Below are 19,206 nucleotides of genomic sequence, written 5' to 3'. Positions count from 1 at the left end.
CCGGATAGATCATTTCAAACAGACAGAAATTAGTAAAAAGTATAGGCCTACCATAACTGAAGGTCAGTAATACTCACAATTTGAATGTGTCCAAGCCATATTTAAAGACAAAAAGAAATTTTGAAGCCTGATGATTTTTGAAAATGATACATGTGTGTTAAAATGTACGCCACCGGTGTAATCCTTTTGCCATCAATGTTGGGTGAACGATCAAATGTAATTAATTAATTCCCAGAGCTAATACGTGAAATGTGAGTTAACATTGTCTTCCATACATAAAAGGAAAAATAGTATTTTTTTTCAAATGAAACCAATATATGTTTCCTGCACTTCTCAATTAACTATATATTCAAAACAAAATTTGCCCCAGATAGGTCTATCATACTCTAAAATGTTCAATACATTTAAAAGATTATTCCTAAAGAGAATTACTCTCAAAGTCAACAAAAAAAAGATTTAATTCTGTCTAAACTATGGCAACATAATGGAGAGCAAATAGTATCTTTAACTAATTTAGGAGCTATCGGCAGGTGTTTAAATAAAAAAACAGTATTTCTCAAATTCAATTTAAAAATACTTAAAAATTTAATTACCTTTACTCTCCCTAAGTCTAATTACAAACTAACCACATTAATCTTACATTCTCTTCTCTTTCTTCAAAAACAGTCCAGTTGCACTAAAGAAAAGTAGCAGACAGCCACTTTTTTTTTGACAGATGAGAGACCCGGAGCTAATTTCTAATAAAAACAACCTTTTGATATTCATCTCTTATAAAAACCAGAGAGCGTCCTAGTGACTGAGATTGATGTAACATTGATGGTAACTAAATTAATGTTTCATGTTTCTTCTTAAACATAACATCTCATTGATCATATTAATATACCTCACTGTACATCTCAGGCATATGAATTATTGCATAATTTAATCATATAGTGACCCCTCTTCAAAAAGTAATGATTATTTAAAACAGAAATACTTCTATTACTACTGATTCCCACTAAATTGGATTACTAGCTAGAAAATAAGAACAAATATTGCAACATTAAGGTACCAAATGTTGTAATTTGTGTAAATTTATGACTATTTCAACTTCAGTATCTAGAGTTGCCTACCTTTATTTTCTAGCTTTCTTTGCAGACTACAATGGAAGTGTTCAGTTCATGAGACTATAGTAAGATGGGATGGTAGCCGGCTGGAAAACCATTAGCAATGAGTGATGGAAAACCAATCCTCCAAAGAAACCATGCCTTGTCTTAAGGTAAATGATCAAGCAGCCTACTGTAAGAATCCCATTGTCAGCCCTACTAAAGTCAGCTTTATAATGGGTGAAGACATACAAGTCCCACTTATGAAACTCTAGATGAAGTCAATTTGAGATGATACAGTCAAGCTTCAAAAGATTTTGACAGGATGCAATGACAGCTCCAAATCGAAAAGATAAAAGTTCATAGGGATGAGCATGCACTACTCTAATTAGGTTTAAAAAATCACTTGCACAAAATAGGAGATATTACTTCATGCCAAGAAGAAATCTTGCGTGGTCCTTCTAACATGAAAAAAATGTCCAGAATGAGTAGTGTATGGCTATCAATGTGGTATGTTAGAGTATGAAATATCAGGGGGATTGCATTCAAAATGGGACATGATATTGACCAACTGAATGCAACCAGGAAAACTAAAAAGTTTGGAATCGAGTTAATAATTGGGGAAAGAATTGAGGAGATCATGTGGAAAAGAAGATACTAAGTTATGGGAAGAAGACAGGATGCCACACGAGCCTGCTTTTAAGGTACTCACATAGCACCGTACCAAAGTCAGCAGTTGTGGCTGTTACCGTGATCATATGTGAAGCTTTATTAATTAGTGTGCTCACGGGCAGAAACGGAAGGAGGAAAATACAAAGCTAAATGTAAAGAAAAACTTTCTGACAATAAAAGCTGATTTGAAGAATGGGATGTAGTGAGAGTGAATGGTGGGGCACCCAGCTGGCTCAGTCTGTAGAGCTTGCAACTCTTGATCCTGGGGTCATGAGTTCGAGCTCCACGCTGGATGTAGAGATTACTTAAACACATAAAATAAAATATCTAAAACAAACCAAAAAAGGAAAGCGAGTGGTCCAAAGGCTAAATGGCCATCTGTCAAGAGGGTTATAAAGTATATGCCTGTATAGGATTACAGGTTGACCTTTAAGGTCTATAGGGTATAAAGTTAGAGAGTTGAGTTGTATACTGGCATAAGTACATTTCATGTCTAAAAGGGCTATGGGTGTCCAATATGTACATATTTGTTGTATGCCAGACATGTGAAAACTGTAAGGGCTACATTCAAAGTTTCTAAGAGTTTTACATACAATAAGGGATATTCTTTTGAAGCTGACATAATTAGTAGTAGCAGCAGTGGGAGGAATAGCACTAATAAAAGTGAGAATGACAGCAAATGCTCCTTCCCAGCACTAGGCAAAAGACACTATTCTAGGCACTCCCCATATATCAACTACTCTAACCTTCACAACCAGTAGGCACGTCATCATCCCCTTGTTACAAATGAAGAAACTGTTGAGAAATTAAGCAATCCATCCAAGCGCATGTGTAATGAAAGTGAAGCAGAAACATAACGACTGCAGTTCTGAGCTAACAGTGTTGACTTTTCATTAGTACCATGCAATTATTTTCATATTATCTTCTCAGCTTCATTATCCTTTAATTTCTGCTTTGCTTTATTCTAGTAAATTAATAATTATTACCTTATACAATCTGAACTATTAAAAGTATAAATTCATCTTCAAACTTAAGAGGCAGAGGAATAATTAATGTTCTTCAAGTGACTACATATTAATTTCCTGGCAAACATAATTTCAGTAGAGATAGGGTTGTAATTAGATGTCCAGTGATTTTGAAGATTAATTTAGCAGTAAGAATTAGCAAACCATCCAGGCTGATCAATGGAATCCAGGGGACTGCTCAATTATTTAAAAGGCAAACTTTGGGCATGTATAATGTGCCCACAACTTCACTTTAATGTGCAGTTTTCACATAATTCTCTAAGGCATCTATGGGCTAAAAACAGATTAAAATCTGCTGATTTGGATGTTTCTTCCCTTCTCCTCAGGAAAATTAAGATACTTAGCCATGTTTGGTTCCATAAGCCTTAGTTTATTATGATAATCTCCAGATTATATGATAAAGCGGGATGTGGGAGTATTTGACAATCATCTAAATGTTACTGTTATTATTTTAGTATTCATAACTATCTAAGCTTTACCTTCTGAAAATCCTTGTTAAAAATAAAAATAAAAAGTTTACTTCAAACTGATAAGCCTTTTGAGAATGAAAAGCAGAATTGTACTCTATTTAATTCCAAAAGGATGACAGTTTTCTTACCAGTTAATGACTCTCTTGTGTCATCGTCTTTAGACTCTTCTTTAGATTCGTCTGTTTCTGTACTGTCGTTATCGAACGACTGGCTAACTGGCTCACAGGGATGGACACTCTGGTCATCCATAACTGAGAAATATGTTTGGACAAGTAAAAATAAAATCCATAAATATTAATATACACTTAAAAAGAAAAATGAAACCTAAAGCAAAAGAAATTCCATATTCACAAATACTAACGTAATAAATTTGGGGGTGATAACCATAAGGACTAGAGATTATCAAACTAAATACTTGAAATTGTAAACATTACTTTTTTATCAGAAAAAAAAAATAAAAGAACTTGGGAATGAAATACAAGTCCATCTATAAGTTACAACCTGAATAAGGTGATTTTGAATATTAAATTTTTATGTTAAAGTTAACTTTTTTTTTTTTAAGATTTTTATTTATTTATTTGACAGAGAGAGATCACAAGTAGGCAGAGAGGCAGGCAGAGAGAGAGAGGAGGAAGCAGGCTCCCTGTGGAGCAGAGAGCCCCATGCGGGGCTCGATCCCAGGACGCTGGGATCATGACCTGAGCTGAAGGCAGAGGTTTTAACCCACTGGGCCACCCAGGTGCCCCTAAAGTTAACTTTTAGACCACCACTAAAATTCGAAGAGAAGTATATCCATTATATTCATACAAAAAATTAAAATACAGGTGGAACCTTTATAGACTCTTTAAAAAGCAACATAAACATTTAGGAAATGAATTTAAGAGAGTATTTTCAAAGTAGTTTGCAGGTTTGATTTTCTTTAAGAACTCAACAGATTCCCATTAGGTAAAAGATATAAAATTTTAGAATTGTAACTTAAAGTAATTTTCCATGTTTCCAGTGTATTTTTATCTTTGAGATATTATTTTATGTATCATTGATACGTCATTCCTCACATTAACATCGTATGTGAATCCTACTTAAACAGCAAATAGGACTTAGTACAAATTTCATTCGAATGGCCTCATCTTCCATCCTGCCTGAACATTTTGTGTGTGTGTCCAGTCTGACCAATATGAAAATTCCACTGTGCTTACAAGATGGGGACGCAGCTAACTTCTTCAAAGGCCAACTCTGTTCATGGGTACCTTTGCCAGCTTCTTCAATGACTTGTCTCACAGCTTTCTTTAAACTGTTTGCCCGCAGCATTATTTCCTTTGGCTTGACAGCTTTCTGGGAGGGAGGTTTTGCAGGGTCATCCACGAGCTGTTCTTTGCTTTCACACAAGGATTCTTCACTGGAAGATTCCACGGTATCTTCTTCTACGATGAGAGAGTGGATGCCTGGGAGAACGGGGGCAGCCTGGGAATCTGTGTGCAAAGCTTGAAGCAGTTGTTCAAGCTTTTCATTTAGGACCGAACACTAAGAAAACAAAAATACAGCAATGAATTTCCACGGGTGGAAATGGAAAAGGACAGTTTGAGCGAATCACTTCTGATTTTAGAGGAAAGATGCCTATATTAATATTTACCAATTAACTGGCTATCCATTATAAAAGATACTTTTAGATAGCTTATAGAAAAAATAATTTATCATTTTTTTAAAAAAAGAGCACAGTTATGTAAATTTTTATGTGTGCTTCCAGAATATTCCAACTCTACCATCTTTATGTAATTATTTTTTCCATAAAACAAAATCTCTATTATCTTTATATAGGTATTTTTCCTTAAAAGAACAAACACTTCACTTCAAAGTGACACATTCCACAAAAAACTTAGGCAAAACTTATATAAAACATTGTGTAAACTTTTTTTAAAGTAATCGACGTAAGGTACCGTTTTGAGCATCATAAACTGCAGGTCTGTCTGAGTTCTTGGTAAGCTCTCCTTCAAAGCTTTGGTTGTGAAAGGGGTGAACGGTGCCTACAGGCTTACTGGCTCAAAAAAAGAGCAAAAAGGAAAATGCACAAGGGTAAAGAAGAAGAAGAAGATGCAGAAAGAAAAACATGCACTCCACCCTTATTTCTGTCTGCTTCTCTCGAATGACTAAGGGTAAAGAAACACGGAGGGCTGACACTGATGCTACGAATGTCCTAATACACCTTTGATTGCCACTCCGATTCCTGTCCTTTCCTCCTCCAGAAATAGTTAAGAGAAAAAAAAAAAATATGGCTAGAGGTCTTCTGTTTTCTGAAGCTCTCCACAGAGAAAAATAAGGAAAAAAAGAGGCTGAAAACATCAAATGTATGTTCATTTCTATTTCCTTTTCCTTTCACTCAATTAAGCCACCATCCATAGCATATGAGATCATTCCTTTGCAAGCCCAAGAAAGCCAAACCTTTTATAAGAATGTCTGGCAAAGAACAAATGAAAGTAAAGAGAGTAGCTTTTAAGGTTCTTACTTTAGCCTCCAAAAGCTCATAAAGGGGGGAAAAATCTATAAAGAAAAAGGCAAAGCAAGAAACAGTATCCTGAAAGGGTCAAGGACCATAATGCCTGGGGAACCTGAAGAACCACACTAGGTGGGAGCCTGGTGACCAGTTTGCCTGGAAATGGAAAGCCATTCCTCTCCCCATTGGAACACCAGCCGCCCAGCATTTTCCCCCATGTGACCCCACTGCTGAGCATCTCTCCTTGGGGATGTCAATCCATGGGAAAAGCAAGTTGGTTTATAAAATTCAGGATTTTGGACAGTATCAGCGGTACAGTTTTCCTACACATTCAAGGGTAACCATAAAATAGAATATATTTTAATCCCTCACATCTGATTTAAAAGTAGTTTTTCACTTGATTTAAGATGTTTTGGCAAGAAAGGCATTTGATCAATTTAGCTGTGAGACACAGGGCAGTGTTAATGTTGTCAGTAAAAAACTTGTGTGCCCTAAAGGTGATCCGCTTACTTTACTGGCCACGGCATCTGCGGCAACGGTGTTTTCCAACGTTTTTTCATAGGCCTTCTCTACTTTGGCCACAAAGTCCTTTACAGTTTCACATAGTATCCTTTGAGGAAAAGAAAGTGCAATTCAGTAAACCCCATGGACTGGTTTGGTTTGATTTACGAATATATTTAAAAAACAAGCACAATTAGGCAAACTGTCAAAGTATAGGTATATATGTACCATTTGTATATAAAACCCACACTTCTATGTGCTGTGTAACACATACTACTAGTAAGTTCCAGACATTCTGAGTGATAAATGGAAATGCACATAAATAAACTCTGCTCTACTGGGTGTGGTGCATAAACAATGAATTCTGAAACACTGAAGAGAAATAAAATAAAATGAAAAAAAAAAACCCTCTGCTCTGTGTAATTTAACTGATCATCATTTTAAGGTCACAACAAGCCTTTCTCAAATATTTAAATTAAATTCTTGAGGAGAGTATTTGTAAATCTCATTAAAAAAATAAGCGTTGGGGTGCCTGGGTGGCTCAGTGGGTTAAGCCTCTGCCTTGGGCTCAGGTCATGATCTCAGCTGGGATCCAGCCCGGCATGGAGCTCTCTGCTCAGCAGGGAGCCTGCTTCCCCCTCTCTCTCTGCCTGCCTGTCTGCTTACTTGTGATCTCTGTCAAATAAATAAATAAAATCTTAAAAAAAAAAAAGGGCTTATGTACAGTTAGCCAACATATAGTATCTCATTGGGTTGTGATGTAGTAACAATTTCTTAGTTGTGTATTTAACACCCGATGCTAATTAAAAAAATTTTTTTTAAATTTAAAAGCCACATATTATATCACTAAAAATTAAAAAAGCATTATCTCCAGCCTCTTACATATTTTCATAACAGGACTTGCAATGCTAAAAAACAAAAAAGGATAAATTTGTCACTTAATGTTGTCACTGTCACTCTACTGCTCATGATCCAGGTATCTTGAAAGTGTACTGTTCCTGAAGAGGAAAGGGATTGTGTAAACAAGCTGCCACTTGAATTGAGTTATATTCTCCGTAAATCCATTTCTTTTTTTCCTTAAGGTAACCAGTACAGTCATACGCAAGACTAACTTAATTTAGATCTTGTTAGTGTCAGCAATATATGGTTTTACTTGTTTGTTGCTTTTAATTACATTTGGTTTCTTTGTAAGAGAAGTAGATCAAAAGAAAAAATTATCTGAAACCCTAAACACTAACTAAAATCTCTCTTTCAAAAGCCTTTGGGACTGGGGTTGGATTACAAACCACCCAACAGAATGGCATGTGACCAGCTTTTTGTAGCAAGGGCTAATAGTGAGTCTGAAAACAAAATCAGATGATTTTAAAATAAAAGTATTTCTCTTTATTATGGATACAGATTGAGAAATTTGAAGGGAAAAAAAAAGCAGATTCCAGCAATTATTTTTTCTATTAAACTTGCAATTTTCTCTGGCATATGATGGACATACTGATTATGTTTCCAGATATTTAAGTATTATGACATTAAGCCATTCATTAGGTACAGTACACACACACACACACACACACACACACACGCACGCACAATCCAAACCTTCACATTTATCATCTAAAAATAAATTATGAATTATTCCTAATAAATTTTGCTTTCTTTGCTATTTTTTGGCAACTATTTCTAGATTTTTACTTGGACAAAAGTAATATTTCCTAACCTCCAACCTCTTTGCTGGCTTTTTTTTTTTTTAATTTTTTTTTTTTAAAGATTTTTATTTATTTATTTGACAGACAAAGATCACAAGTAGGCAGAGAGGCAGGCAGAGAGAGAGGAAGAAGCAGGCTCCCCGCTGAGCAGAGAACCCGATGCGGGGCTTGATCCCAGGACCCTGGGATCCTGACCTGAGCAGAAGGCAGAGGCCTTAACCCACTGAGCCACCCAGGTGCTCCTCTTTGCTGGCTTTTTAATTCACATCTCTTTAGAGACTCCAGCTTACTATTAGAGATGAAGTCATGTGCTTTACCTCAAGTTTTGTCTTCTTTGTTCATGTATACTACTTTTACAAAACTTCTTGAAATATTAAGGCAGGCTGTCACTAAATTTTTTCTATGAGCTTTACTGAAAGTCTCTTTCAGATGTCCCACCTCTAAGGAGAGTAGACACTGTCCTCCCTCTTTATGTAACCCTAAGGTATGTTTTCCTTGCTATTATTATAACATGTCTTGACATAATTTTCTCCTGTAAAATTTGTAAAATTGCATATGCCATAACATTACCATAGCTACTTTTTCTGGTATTTTACTAACTCCTAGGGACAGAGCCTGTAGGTCAATCAGCCTAGGAATGAAAGGGGCAACAAAGGTGCCACGTTGCTCAGACAGATGGAGACTGAAGAAACAGAGTATGATTCTGTGTTAGAGAAGACTTGCCATGTAAGTTGTGGGAAGGATCAGAAGAAATGGTTTACCTTAGGATCCAATAAGTTTCAAATTTCAGAAGATGTAAAATATTAAACTCTGGAGAAATGAACCTTTTACTATACCTAAATAGTGAATGTAGATTTCTTGAAGTTGAGATAAAATGTCCACCTAAAAATAGCATGATTTCAAAGTCATACCACCTGGGAACTTGCAAATTGCAGAAAAACAATTTTAAGATATATTTGCTATGGTAACATGGAAGATATTCTCCAACTGACACAGTTCTCTATTTTAGTGCATAAAGACATCTGGAAAAGATGTGAAAAAATCAAATAAATGAAAGTGGAATGTGGATTTTCCCATGGGGCTATAAAAATTTTTAATCCCTAATTATACCTTAAATCAATGTTAGCCATAATTTTGACAAGATATTTCCAAGCATTTTATATCTTTAGTTTTGTTCTCTTCCTTCCAAGTTGAGCACAAATATGCAGTTGATACTACACCAAATATTCTGTTGAAGCTAACAAGAGTCCATATTTAGCAAGCTTGATGATTTCCTCTATCATTGCAATTATATTGTATTCATGAGATCTATACTTTTTATCAATAGTGGCAGTATCTTCATTTATCAGTTTTCCCCCACTTATTTTTTAATAGGGGCAAATGACAGTAAAATATGCAAACATTACACTAAGAAAAATATGGCAATGGTGCCCAAACAGATGCACATATGGGCAGGCAGGGGTCATCCTATGAGAATCTGAAATGATGTAAAAAAGTTACAAGCAGAAATTTAAGATGATTTACAAGTATCAATGCATAATCTAGAAAAGCCCTTAGCTATCTTTATGCTCTGAGGAAACATTCTAACAACTACGTATCTTACCTCATCTATTCAGTGAGCGGGGGGGGAGTTTGCCTAAATTATCTCTCTGATAGATACCAACTCTGAAATTCTGTGATCCTATGGAAATCATTTAATCTTATTATTTTTTCTGGCCAATGATCCCATTTTCTAAGTTTTGTCTACAAAACAAATTGTATTTACTTAATAACTTTGCTTTGTATTTTTATTAGTAAATGAGACCTATAATTGCTAACTAATGCTTCTGATTTTCAGAAGGTAACTCATGTTACCATACCAAACTGACAAAATTTCAAAATCAAAGAACTGTTGACATGATGTTGGTTAACCCGTAGTAACTACATTAGTTAACGTACATATCAGCTATGCTAATGGAATATAGCTTTTCCATCAGTATTTTCAGAATTTTAAAATTAGTTAAAACAGCTTAAGCTCCTGAGAATTATCATGTTATCATGCCTTAATAAATTTTTTTTTTAAGCATGGAGAACTATTACAGACTTTACAAGTCTTAAAGGGACATATAACCCAAATGCAGTATCTGAAACTTGTTTGGATTTTGATTTGAAAAAATCAACTGTTTAAAACAAACTTTGAGATAACTAGGGACAATGGATATGGATGGAGTATATAGATAGTCTTAGAGAATTACTAATTGTATTAGACTTTTTAACAAGATTACTAGGTATATACACTGAAGATAGAATAAAATGATTTCTGGGGTTTGCTTAGAGATAATATAGAAGAAGAAAGTGGGAGTGGATGACAAAACTTTGATAAATACTAAAGCCATGTGATGGGTATGGTGGGAAACCATTATACCAGTCTCTCTACTTTTATGAATGTTTGAAAGTGTTCATAACAAAAATTAAACTTAAAAATATACCCTATTATTAGTACAAATTTACTACATTTTGTCCTTTTTTCTCTCTTGTACCTCTTTATGGCAAATCCCCTAAAATTTTAATCTGGGGTTATAAAGGCAGGACAGCTGGGCAGTCTGGGCACACAGATGAGTGACAAGAGGGGGCCAGGGGTGGGACAGAATCTGTTTCAAGGCAAATGAGCAAGTCAGAGAGAAATCCAAAGCTAAAGCTAATAGTAGAGCCTAGATAAAGAGCCAGGCCAAGGTCAAACAAAAAATTTGAAGGTAATTGATTAAAGCATGAGATGATGATACCATAATTTAATATAGCACTCTGTAGTTTATAAACTCTATATTTATTTCATTATGCAACTTAATTCTCCCAACAGTTCCATGAAGGCACGCTTTCCTCTCTTACACTTGATAAAAAGGACACAGGCCACAAAGCTAGCAAATGGCTGAATCTCAGCTAGGACCTCAGATTGACTTCTACTTGGTCCAACGTTGTGATTTACTCCAGTGGTGTTCAAGCTGTTTTCCAGAAATACGTCAAAGATTCTGCAAATACTTGATTCAAATTTCATTTATAAACGTGGGATATAATTTTTTACATGCTCAAATAATCATTAGAGATATTAGAGACAAATAATATGACAGCTTCTACTTTAGAATTCACATTTTTTTGGTGCAAATCTTAGACTATATTTGATGCAGTTTTCAATTATTTCCGTATTTTATTTCAGTTACATGGCAGTAAGGAAATTGTCTTCAAGAGTCGAAATAAGATACAGAAATAACTAGAAGCTGTATCAAATACAAAATTGTAGGTGTCATGTATAATCGTAGCTTAATTTTTCTCACAAATGACTAATAATTTAATCCTGTCCAATTTATTAATGACAACAAAATACAATTTTAATTTTTAAAATATTGCAATTCTACATAAGATCTTATTTCACAAAAGACAATGTTAAAAGTCAATTATCTCTCAATTAAAAATATGTTAGATGTATAGAAGGCAGTAATCAAACACATGAAGGCCAATATTATGGATTTGCTAATACCCAAACTATGAAAGGGGGCCAGATAAAATATTTACTTAACTGCATCAAAGAATAATTCTTTTATAACCCATTATACTTTTTAAAAGTTTCCATTTCAGCTTTCCATCTTTTCTAGCAAGATCTTCTAAATGCCGTATAAAAAAAGTATCTGACTCACAGGGCAAGGGCGGTAAACGCAAATGTCTTCTTCATAGAAGTAATTTAGGAAGTACCTAAGGAATAACTTTGGTATATAAATTTGGCCCAAGATGAGGAAGACAATAGGGAGTACTGAGGCCTGGGACAAACTGGAGATTTCTACATTTCGCCACAAGGCAACACAATTCGTCAGAAAACACCCAACCAGACAACAGCAACAGAAAACCAGCAGCAGCTCTATATATGCATGGAACACCGTGTCTGCCCCCCACCTCTCTGGACAACCAGGGTGCACGCCTGCCTTAAGCTGCTCAACTCCTCCTATTGCCCAGCCCTGTTTCCTATTCCTCCGGCTTATGGCATCAAAAGCAATTGTCACGATGTTTATACTCTGTCACAAGCAAATCTGTTTATAATGATTTATCTTGTCTTCCCTTGATTCTTTGCAAAGTAAGTATATAATATATTAAAGTCAGTGTATTTTTGTCCCCACCGCTTCCCAAATCTCTCACTCTCTTTCTTTACTTCTTTTTCTCCTCTTTCTGTAGAAGAGTAATATTTCCTTGCTAAGTGAGAATTGTAAAGCATGCTTCCACCCTTGCTTATCAGCTGAAAATTGCAGTGGGTTTCGCCCTTGCCTCTAGTTGACTTTCTAGGTCTTAGGACATCAGTGTAGGATGCTTCAAAACAAAATTCTAAGTTCCAGGCATGCAACATTTGGGATAGTAAAATCAAGTAGCTCTGGCTCCATGTACAGAATCAATTTAACTAAAATCTGACAACTTTGAATTAAAACATAATTATGTCATTTAAACACGCTGATGTCATGTTGAAAAATCTCTTCAATATTTTCCCCTTCCTGATGTAAACAATTCCTAAAGAGTAGTGTTTATGGAAATAATAAATTATAGTGAAATGTGTTTTTCATATTATAATTAATTATAAATGCTTCTTTATTTTATTTATTATTTATTTTAAATTTTTATTTAAATTCAATTTAGTTAATATATGAATGCTTCTTTAAATAGGAGCTTAGATCAGTTAAACTCTAAACATCGCACTATTCTGATAAAAATATTTCAGATTAAGCATCCAAAAAAACCCCCTCTAAATATATACTCCACTGCAAATAAGACAGTAAAGTGATTAAAAAAAAAAATGCAAGTTTAGTAGATCTAACTCTGTGAACTACTTCATGGATTTTGGGGAAGGGAAAAAAATCACAAAAAACTGACATAAATGGTAGGAATGAGCATTTTCACCGTGTAACTGTTTCATGGCTTCAACTTTGTCACTCACTTGGCAGATGATATGACCACAGCATGTTCATCAGAATTGAGAATTTTTGTAAGATGAGCTGCAACGGAGTCCTCATAAATTGTCATCTGAAAACAAAACAAAAAAAACCTACACTGTATTATTGTTTCCGGCATTTATACCGCTGTTATTACTGCTTTTAAACTGGGACCATTCAGGACACAAATGACACAGGGCAATGATGATAATGAAATATACAAAAGAGTCATCATACGAAATAAATAAAACTTCCTTTCTATAAAAGGCTTTTTGCTTCTGAAATTCCTTAATCTAGAGTCTTAAAAAAAAATCCATAAACTCCATTAAATTAAAAAAAATGTCGTATTAGCTTAATAGCTAAAGAACCCATCTGCACTGGCACAAAAAGGCACCAGATGACCAATGAAAAATGGGCAAAAGACTAGAAATTTAAAGAAGATAATACCAACGGGCCACCATCAATGACAGGTGATCAGCCTCATCAGCTATCAGCTTGGGTTTGTTTCCGCAAACACAAGCTGTAACCACAATGGAGTTCCACTGTATCCACCAGAAAAGCTACAATGAAAGCAAAAACAGTACTACGCCTGGGAAGTGCGAAACCCTGGCAAGGTTCTAGAGGAACAGAACTTTCACTCACTGCCGGTGGGAGGCAGGAGCTGATAAAAACACTCCAGAACACTGCTAAGTGTCTATCAAAGCTGAACACGGGCATACAGCATAGGACCCAGCAATTCCATTTCTACATACATATATACCGCTAAGAAACACGATGTGCATTCACCAGAAGACACGTGCTAGAAAACGTTCACAGCAGCATTCCTTCAACAGCAGCATGGATAACAGAATGTAGCATATCTGTGCAATGAGTATCATGGAGCAATGAGAACGCGTGATTTACAACTACGCCACAAGATGGATGAATCCCACAGACATAAAGTTGAATGGAAAGGATTCAGAGAAGGGCTGCTTACAAAAGCATTCCTTTTATAAATACAGAAACAGACAAAAATAATCTGTGCTTTCAGAAGCTGAGAGAGTGGTTCTTGGGGTGGGAGTTGGGGATGGTGAACGGAAGGGGGTTTCAGGGGGCTCGTGGGGTGCAGGTAATGCTGCCTCGTGATCTGGGTTTTGATGACATGGGTCCGTTTAGCTTGTGGAAACTTACCAATAGTATATGTATGATCTGTGCACTTTTCTGTTTGTATAATTCAATAAGAAGAGTTTTAGAATGCTGAATGCGTTGTCCTACAACCATGTGAATAAATAGATTAGAGAAGGAAGGAATCAAAATGCTCGGGAAGTCCTATGTTCCCTTTTCTGTTTGACTCAAAGTTTAATGTTCTGTTGAAACAACATATCTTCCTAATAAGTAAAAATGTGCACAATATTTAAACAGCCTCAAGTCAGAGCCTTCCATCAAATGTTTGCCTCAATTATATACCATGTTCTAAAGTTCAGAAATTTCCAGTGTAAACCACCTCCTCTATTCAAGTTGGCCTCCTGTGCTCTGCTGCCCTACTCAGATGTCCTTTCATTGCTTCTTACCCATTGACACCAGTTTATTCAGATTGAAATGAAGATCCAGTGACACCCTCCACCTCCTTAAAGCCTTCCTGACTAGCGTCTTCCCAAAAGATCTCATTCCCGACTTCCACTCAGTTCCACCAGTGGCTAATCAGTATGCCTGCCTTTTGAATTTTGATCTTACTTTCTTCATGGGGAAAGACAGGAGGGAAGGATACTCAAAGCCTCACACAACATTGTGTTCACTCATAAATCCATTTCGCTCATTTTCTAGTCTAAACATTAAAAGCTGCCTCTTTACAGTCAAGATCAGAAAAATGAAAATTACCTTTTCAGAAAGCATGAAGGGAAATATTTTTCAAAAAGGTTAGTTTTATTTCTTTTCCCTACAGGATACATGGTCATAAAGCCTAAGAAGATAGGGGAACATATTTTAAACTCTCATTAATTCCATTTGAATGTATGTGTAAAAATCCAGGTTTTGTCCATTAAAAATAACCAAAGGCAAAGAATACAACCTCTCCCAGAGGAAAAATAAATAACCTCTCTGTCTGAAGATAAAATAATTGATGTCACTTATTACATAGTCACTTAGAGTCAGGGAGTTAAGGTAACAATGATTATTTTTATTGTGTATCAGGCACTGTGACGAAATATTCTGTATGTATTTATCCCATTAATTGTACTGTTTTAGGCCAAGGAGCCTTAGGCTCAGGTGAGTTGAGAGATTTGCCCAAGACCCACAGCTGATGAAGAAAAGACAAACTAAGGGGCCAGGTCTGTGGCTTTTCCCATCATGCTGCCTTCCCCCACAAGCAAGTCTTAGTCTTTGGTTAACAGTATTTGTCAAATATAAATTTTGTCATTTCTCAAGTGTATCATTATGATAGCGTGGTAGTTGGGATCCCTATGTCTCTCCTCTTCCTTTCAAACCATTCTCCACTTCATGGCACACTGATTTTTTTTTTTTTCCTAAAACACAAATCTGATCACACTATATCTCTCATGTCTGAGGGGATCTCCCCCCCTTACATTTCAGATAAAGTCAAAAGTCTTCAGCTAACATGCAAGACCTTCCATAATTCCCAGGATTCTCCATGATCTGAATCCTCCTTCTCTCCCTGTCATATGTTTTGATGCTCTTGCCTTGCACCACCCACTCTAACCCGACAGTATTACCAGCAGGGCCCCAAATGTACCAAGGTCCTTACTATGAGGTTCTATGTCATGCTCTTTCTCAACTGGCTAATTCCAACTTCTCTTTTTTTGTGCCAAAAACCCAGTTCACGTACAACCTCCTCTGTAAAGACGTCACTGAGCTTGCTAGACGAAACATCCTCTCTTCTGTGCAACCATTACGCCCTGGAGAGAACCTAAACATAGCTGATCATTTACTGTCTGCCCCTCGCCCGAGAACAGAGATTCTCCAACTTTCTGGCCTCATTGCATCCTTAATGTCTGAAAGATTTTGTCACAGTACCCCGAGGCCAAAAGGAATCCCTAACGGTAGTTAAGTACAAACAACTTAATAAGTACTTATGTCCTAACAACTTAAGAGCCCTTTGAAAGAAATAATAAATATAATTTACAAATAAAGTTATAACATCTTAGCATGCTGTAACCAAACAGCTAGGAAACAGAAAGAACTGAGGGGAGAGAAGCTTTCAATAAGAGTAAATTTAAAAACAAATGAATAGGAAGAATTTCATTTCCAGAGATTTGAAGCCATTCTCTCCCATTTTCAGGGAGTTGGTGAAGAGACAGCAGCTCACATCTTCTTTTTGATGACCTTACCATTAATAAATAAGCGGCTACTGACTCACTAGACTGGTGTGATAGGGATAGGATACAAAAGAGAAGAAAACGATGACTCTTGCCTCAAAAAGCTTTTAATCTAATCTGAATGCGATGGGAATTGGGCTTCCAAGAAATACACAAGGCCAGAGGGCTTGGATGACAAGATGCCCATAGTTCCAAAAGCGTTTGGTATTTAGACCAAAAAATGACGTTATGAATTGTTTATTAATTGTCCACCTTGTGCCAGTCCCAACACCAGATGACAACGCAATGGTGAATGAATAACACATTGCCTGGTCTTGACAGTACAATAGCACCAAGATAATGGAAGGGGGCCATTGAACTTGTGAAGCAGGAAAGGGTACTAGGGCTTGGGGGATGAAGGATGGTTTCTTGGAGCAGGTGATACCTGAGGTAAGGACAGGTATGAACTGAGCATGATGTCACTGCGGGGACACATACTCATTTGCAAAGGGATGTAAGAGAACAGTACATGACGGCAAGGGGATTTCATGTTAAATGTAAGCAACATGTTTCCTAATATTGAGTATTAACAGAACCATTGTTACTGAAAGGAATCATGGAATCCTTGTTTTTTCTAGGTTTAAAAAGTACAACAGCAAACAGAATTACTTAATTATGGCCATAAGAAATTAATAAAACTGTCATAATTCTTTAAGCTCTGAGACTCTACAATGCCAGTGGAATGCTAAGTTATTAAGATAATTAGGAAGTTCAACCACATTTGTGCCCTTTTAAGGAAAACTGGAAAAATAATAATTTCACAATCATGCACAAGGGAATTTAAAATGAATACTTAAAAAAATATAAGCTGGGGAATTAGGTTGAGCCTAAGAAGGAAGGTTCAACTTGCTTTTATTATAGTTTTAAAGGCAAAAAGGACACATGGCCACTAGTTGGAGTGATATGCAACATTCATTTAACTTGTAATCTTAAGGCATGCCGTCCCTTTGTTATACAATATTTTAACAAAATAACAAAGTAAATTAAGTCTTATTCAAAAGCTTTTTATACTAAAAAAAGATTTTTTTCCATGTAGTTACAACTGTATCTCATATTTAACGACTATATATATGTAATAAAAGTAAATTGTTTACCTTTATTATTGTAAAGGTAAAAGACCTAGGTCTAGGAAATAGACCTCTCTAAAGTAAATAGAACAAAAGAATTCCCACTTTTGTCCCTCTGGGGAGAAAATTAATATCATTTACAAAGATACTATTAAGAAAAAAGACTGGTTTCTATAAGAACAAGTATTATATTTATAGTTGGATAAAATAATACTATAAATAAAAATACTGTGAAAATAAAGTAGTAAACATATTAATCTTTAATAGGAATTATCTTTGTCGGGGCTATAGGTAAGATTATTTTTTCAATTATTTTTGTATTTTCCATATTTTTTAGAAGCAGTTTTTGTTACTTTTAGATTAAAAAAAGTGTTCAATTACAACTAGCTTCTTTAAGGAATAGTCTCATTTCTAGTTATCATTCCTTTCCTTAGTTTTGACATGTTCATAATTTTCTTAATGACAAAACAGAGATTTCAACTGTAAATAAACAGACGAATTTTCCTAGAGGGAAAAATAAGTTATCATAGATCAAGCAGTTTGTCAGTCAGAGGATAATCCTTTGAAAATTAGGATCGGTTTCAATTCTCCAGTGCTTTAAGGTTTAGTCAAAACAATCTTTAAACATCTAAGAACTAGAGTGATGACCAGTCTGTAGCAGGGATGGGATGAAGTGAGCGCTCTTTCTTCCACTGTTTTCTCATGACCAAGAGGCTTCACAGGGAAGCTTGTAATGGTGAATCCTCAACGAAGAGGCAAAGTAGGAAGAGAGAAATTATATCATACTCTGCCCACAAGCACCGGTGGTTTCGAATTGCTGAGCTAATACCTACTGGTCAGTCAGGTGTCTATGGCCAAAGCAGAAGATGAGTAAAAGCTAACAGGAACCTCTCATCTGCAGGCCTTCTCTAGAGCCCTGCTGGTAAACAGAAGCAGGCAGGTGGAATGGTGAGGGAGAACTATGAGGGTCGGGGAAGGGAACTCGCATGCCTGGTGCGTTATACACATTGGGTCCTGTGTTTACTCCTCCCAACATCAGGAACTTGCTCTACAGATAGAGTAATGGAGGCCCGTGACAGTGAGTGATATGGCCAAGTTCACACTCCCAGGACAGTAGTCATAGAAGGACTCTAACCTAAATCGTAAGGATTCTTTCTTCTGGGGCAGAGGACTAGAAGTAGTCAATGAGCCCCTACCCAACACAATAAAACATAAAATTAAGCAAACATGCTACCATATCTTTTTTTTTTTTTTAAAGATTTCATCCATTTATTTGACAGACAGATCACAAGTAGGCAGAGAGGCAGGCAGAGAGAGAGGGGGAAGCAGGCTCCCCACAGAGCAGAGAGCCCGATGCGGGGCTCGATCCCAGGACCCTGGGATCATGACCCGAGCCGAAGGCAGAGGCTTTAACCCACTGAGCCACCCAGGCGCCCCAAACATGCTAGCATATCTTATAAAGTTTTCTTATTTGTTCAAGATATTCACCCCTATTTCCAAATGATAAAGAGGCAAAGGGTAAAAGTCTTACATAAAATTCTTCCGATGCTTCTGGAGGTTCTGGGAGTAGAGAAGCCTTTGGTGGCAATTTGAGTTCATAGGTCATTATACTCCACCTGAAGGGAGAAAAATCTTTGGTCTAAAATTCCTTTAAAATTTAATAAACTGACTTTGTTCTTACCTCATGTATATACATGTACACATATATGCACAAATTGTGGTTTATTGTACCTAAAACAACCAAACATTAGGAAAGAAATGGGATTTTGGTAATCTCATAAAATTCTGAAAACATACTTTACGATGTCCATTTTACCAATTCTCTGATTAGGGATTCCCAAACTTTTTAAAGGCCATGACCCACAGTAAGAAATGCACACATATAACAAAAGTTTCCCTTCTTCA

At 36.1% G+C, this 19,206-nt stretch overlaps 1 protein-coding gene across 6 annotated transcripts in view; it reads right to left on the bottom strand.

The window, feature by feature from the left end:
• Positions 1-19,206, bottom strand: part of DGKH (diacylglycerol kinase eta) — a 175,332-nt gene that overhangs the window by 30,387 nt on the left and 125,739 nt on the right. For 4 of the 6 annotated variants that reach the window (XM_032873944.1, XM_032873946.1, XM_032873947.1 and 1 more), the window contains 5 exons: positions 18,833-18,917; positions 12,890-12,975; positions 6,251-6,350; positions 4,449-4,773; positions 3,381-3,503 (listed from right to left, as the gene is read on the bottom strand). In XM_032873944.1, coding sequence (XP_032729835.1) covers positions 3,381-3,503; positions 4,449-4,773; positions 6,251-6,350; positions 12,890-12,975; positions 18,833-18,917 — 719 coding nt within the window. The remainder of the gene's footprint in view (positions 1-3,380; positions 3,504-4,448; positions 4,774-6,250; positions 6,351-12,889; positions 12,976-18,832; positions 18,918-19,206) is intronic. The other 2 variants (XM_032873945.1, XM_032873949.1) reach the window with 1 other exon arrangement.

This window comes from Lontra canadensis, unplaced genomic scaffold (genome assembly GCF_010015895.1).
Source record: "Lontra canadensis isolate GAN:19392208 unplaced genomic scaffold, GSC_riverotter_1.0 scaffold51, whole genome shotgun sequence".
In the NCBI taxonomy this organism is placed as follows: Eukaryota; Metazoa; Chordata; class Mammalia; order Carnivora; family Mustelidae; genus Lontra; species Lontra canadensis.
This window is presented reverse-complemented; position numbering and strand designations above follow the sequence as displayed.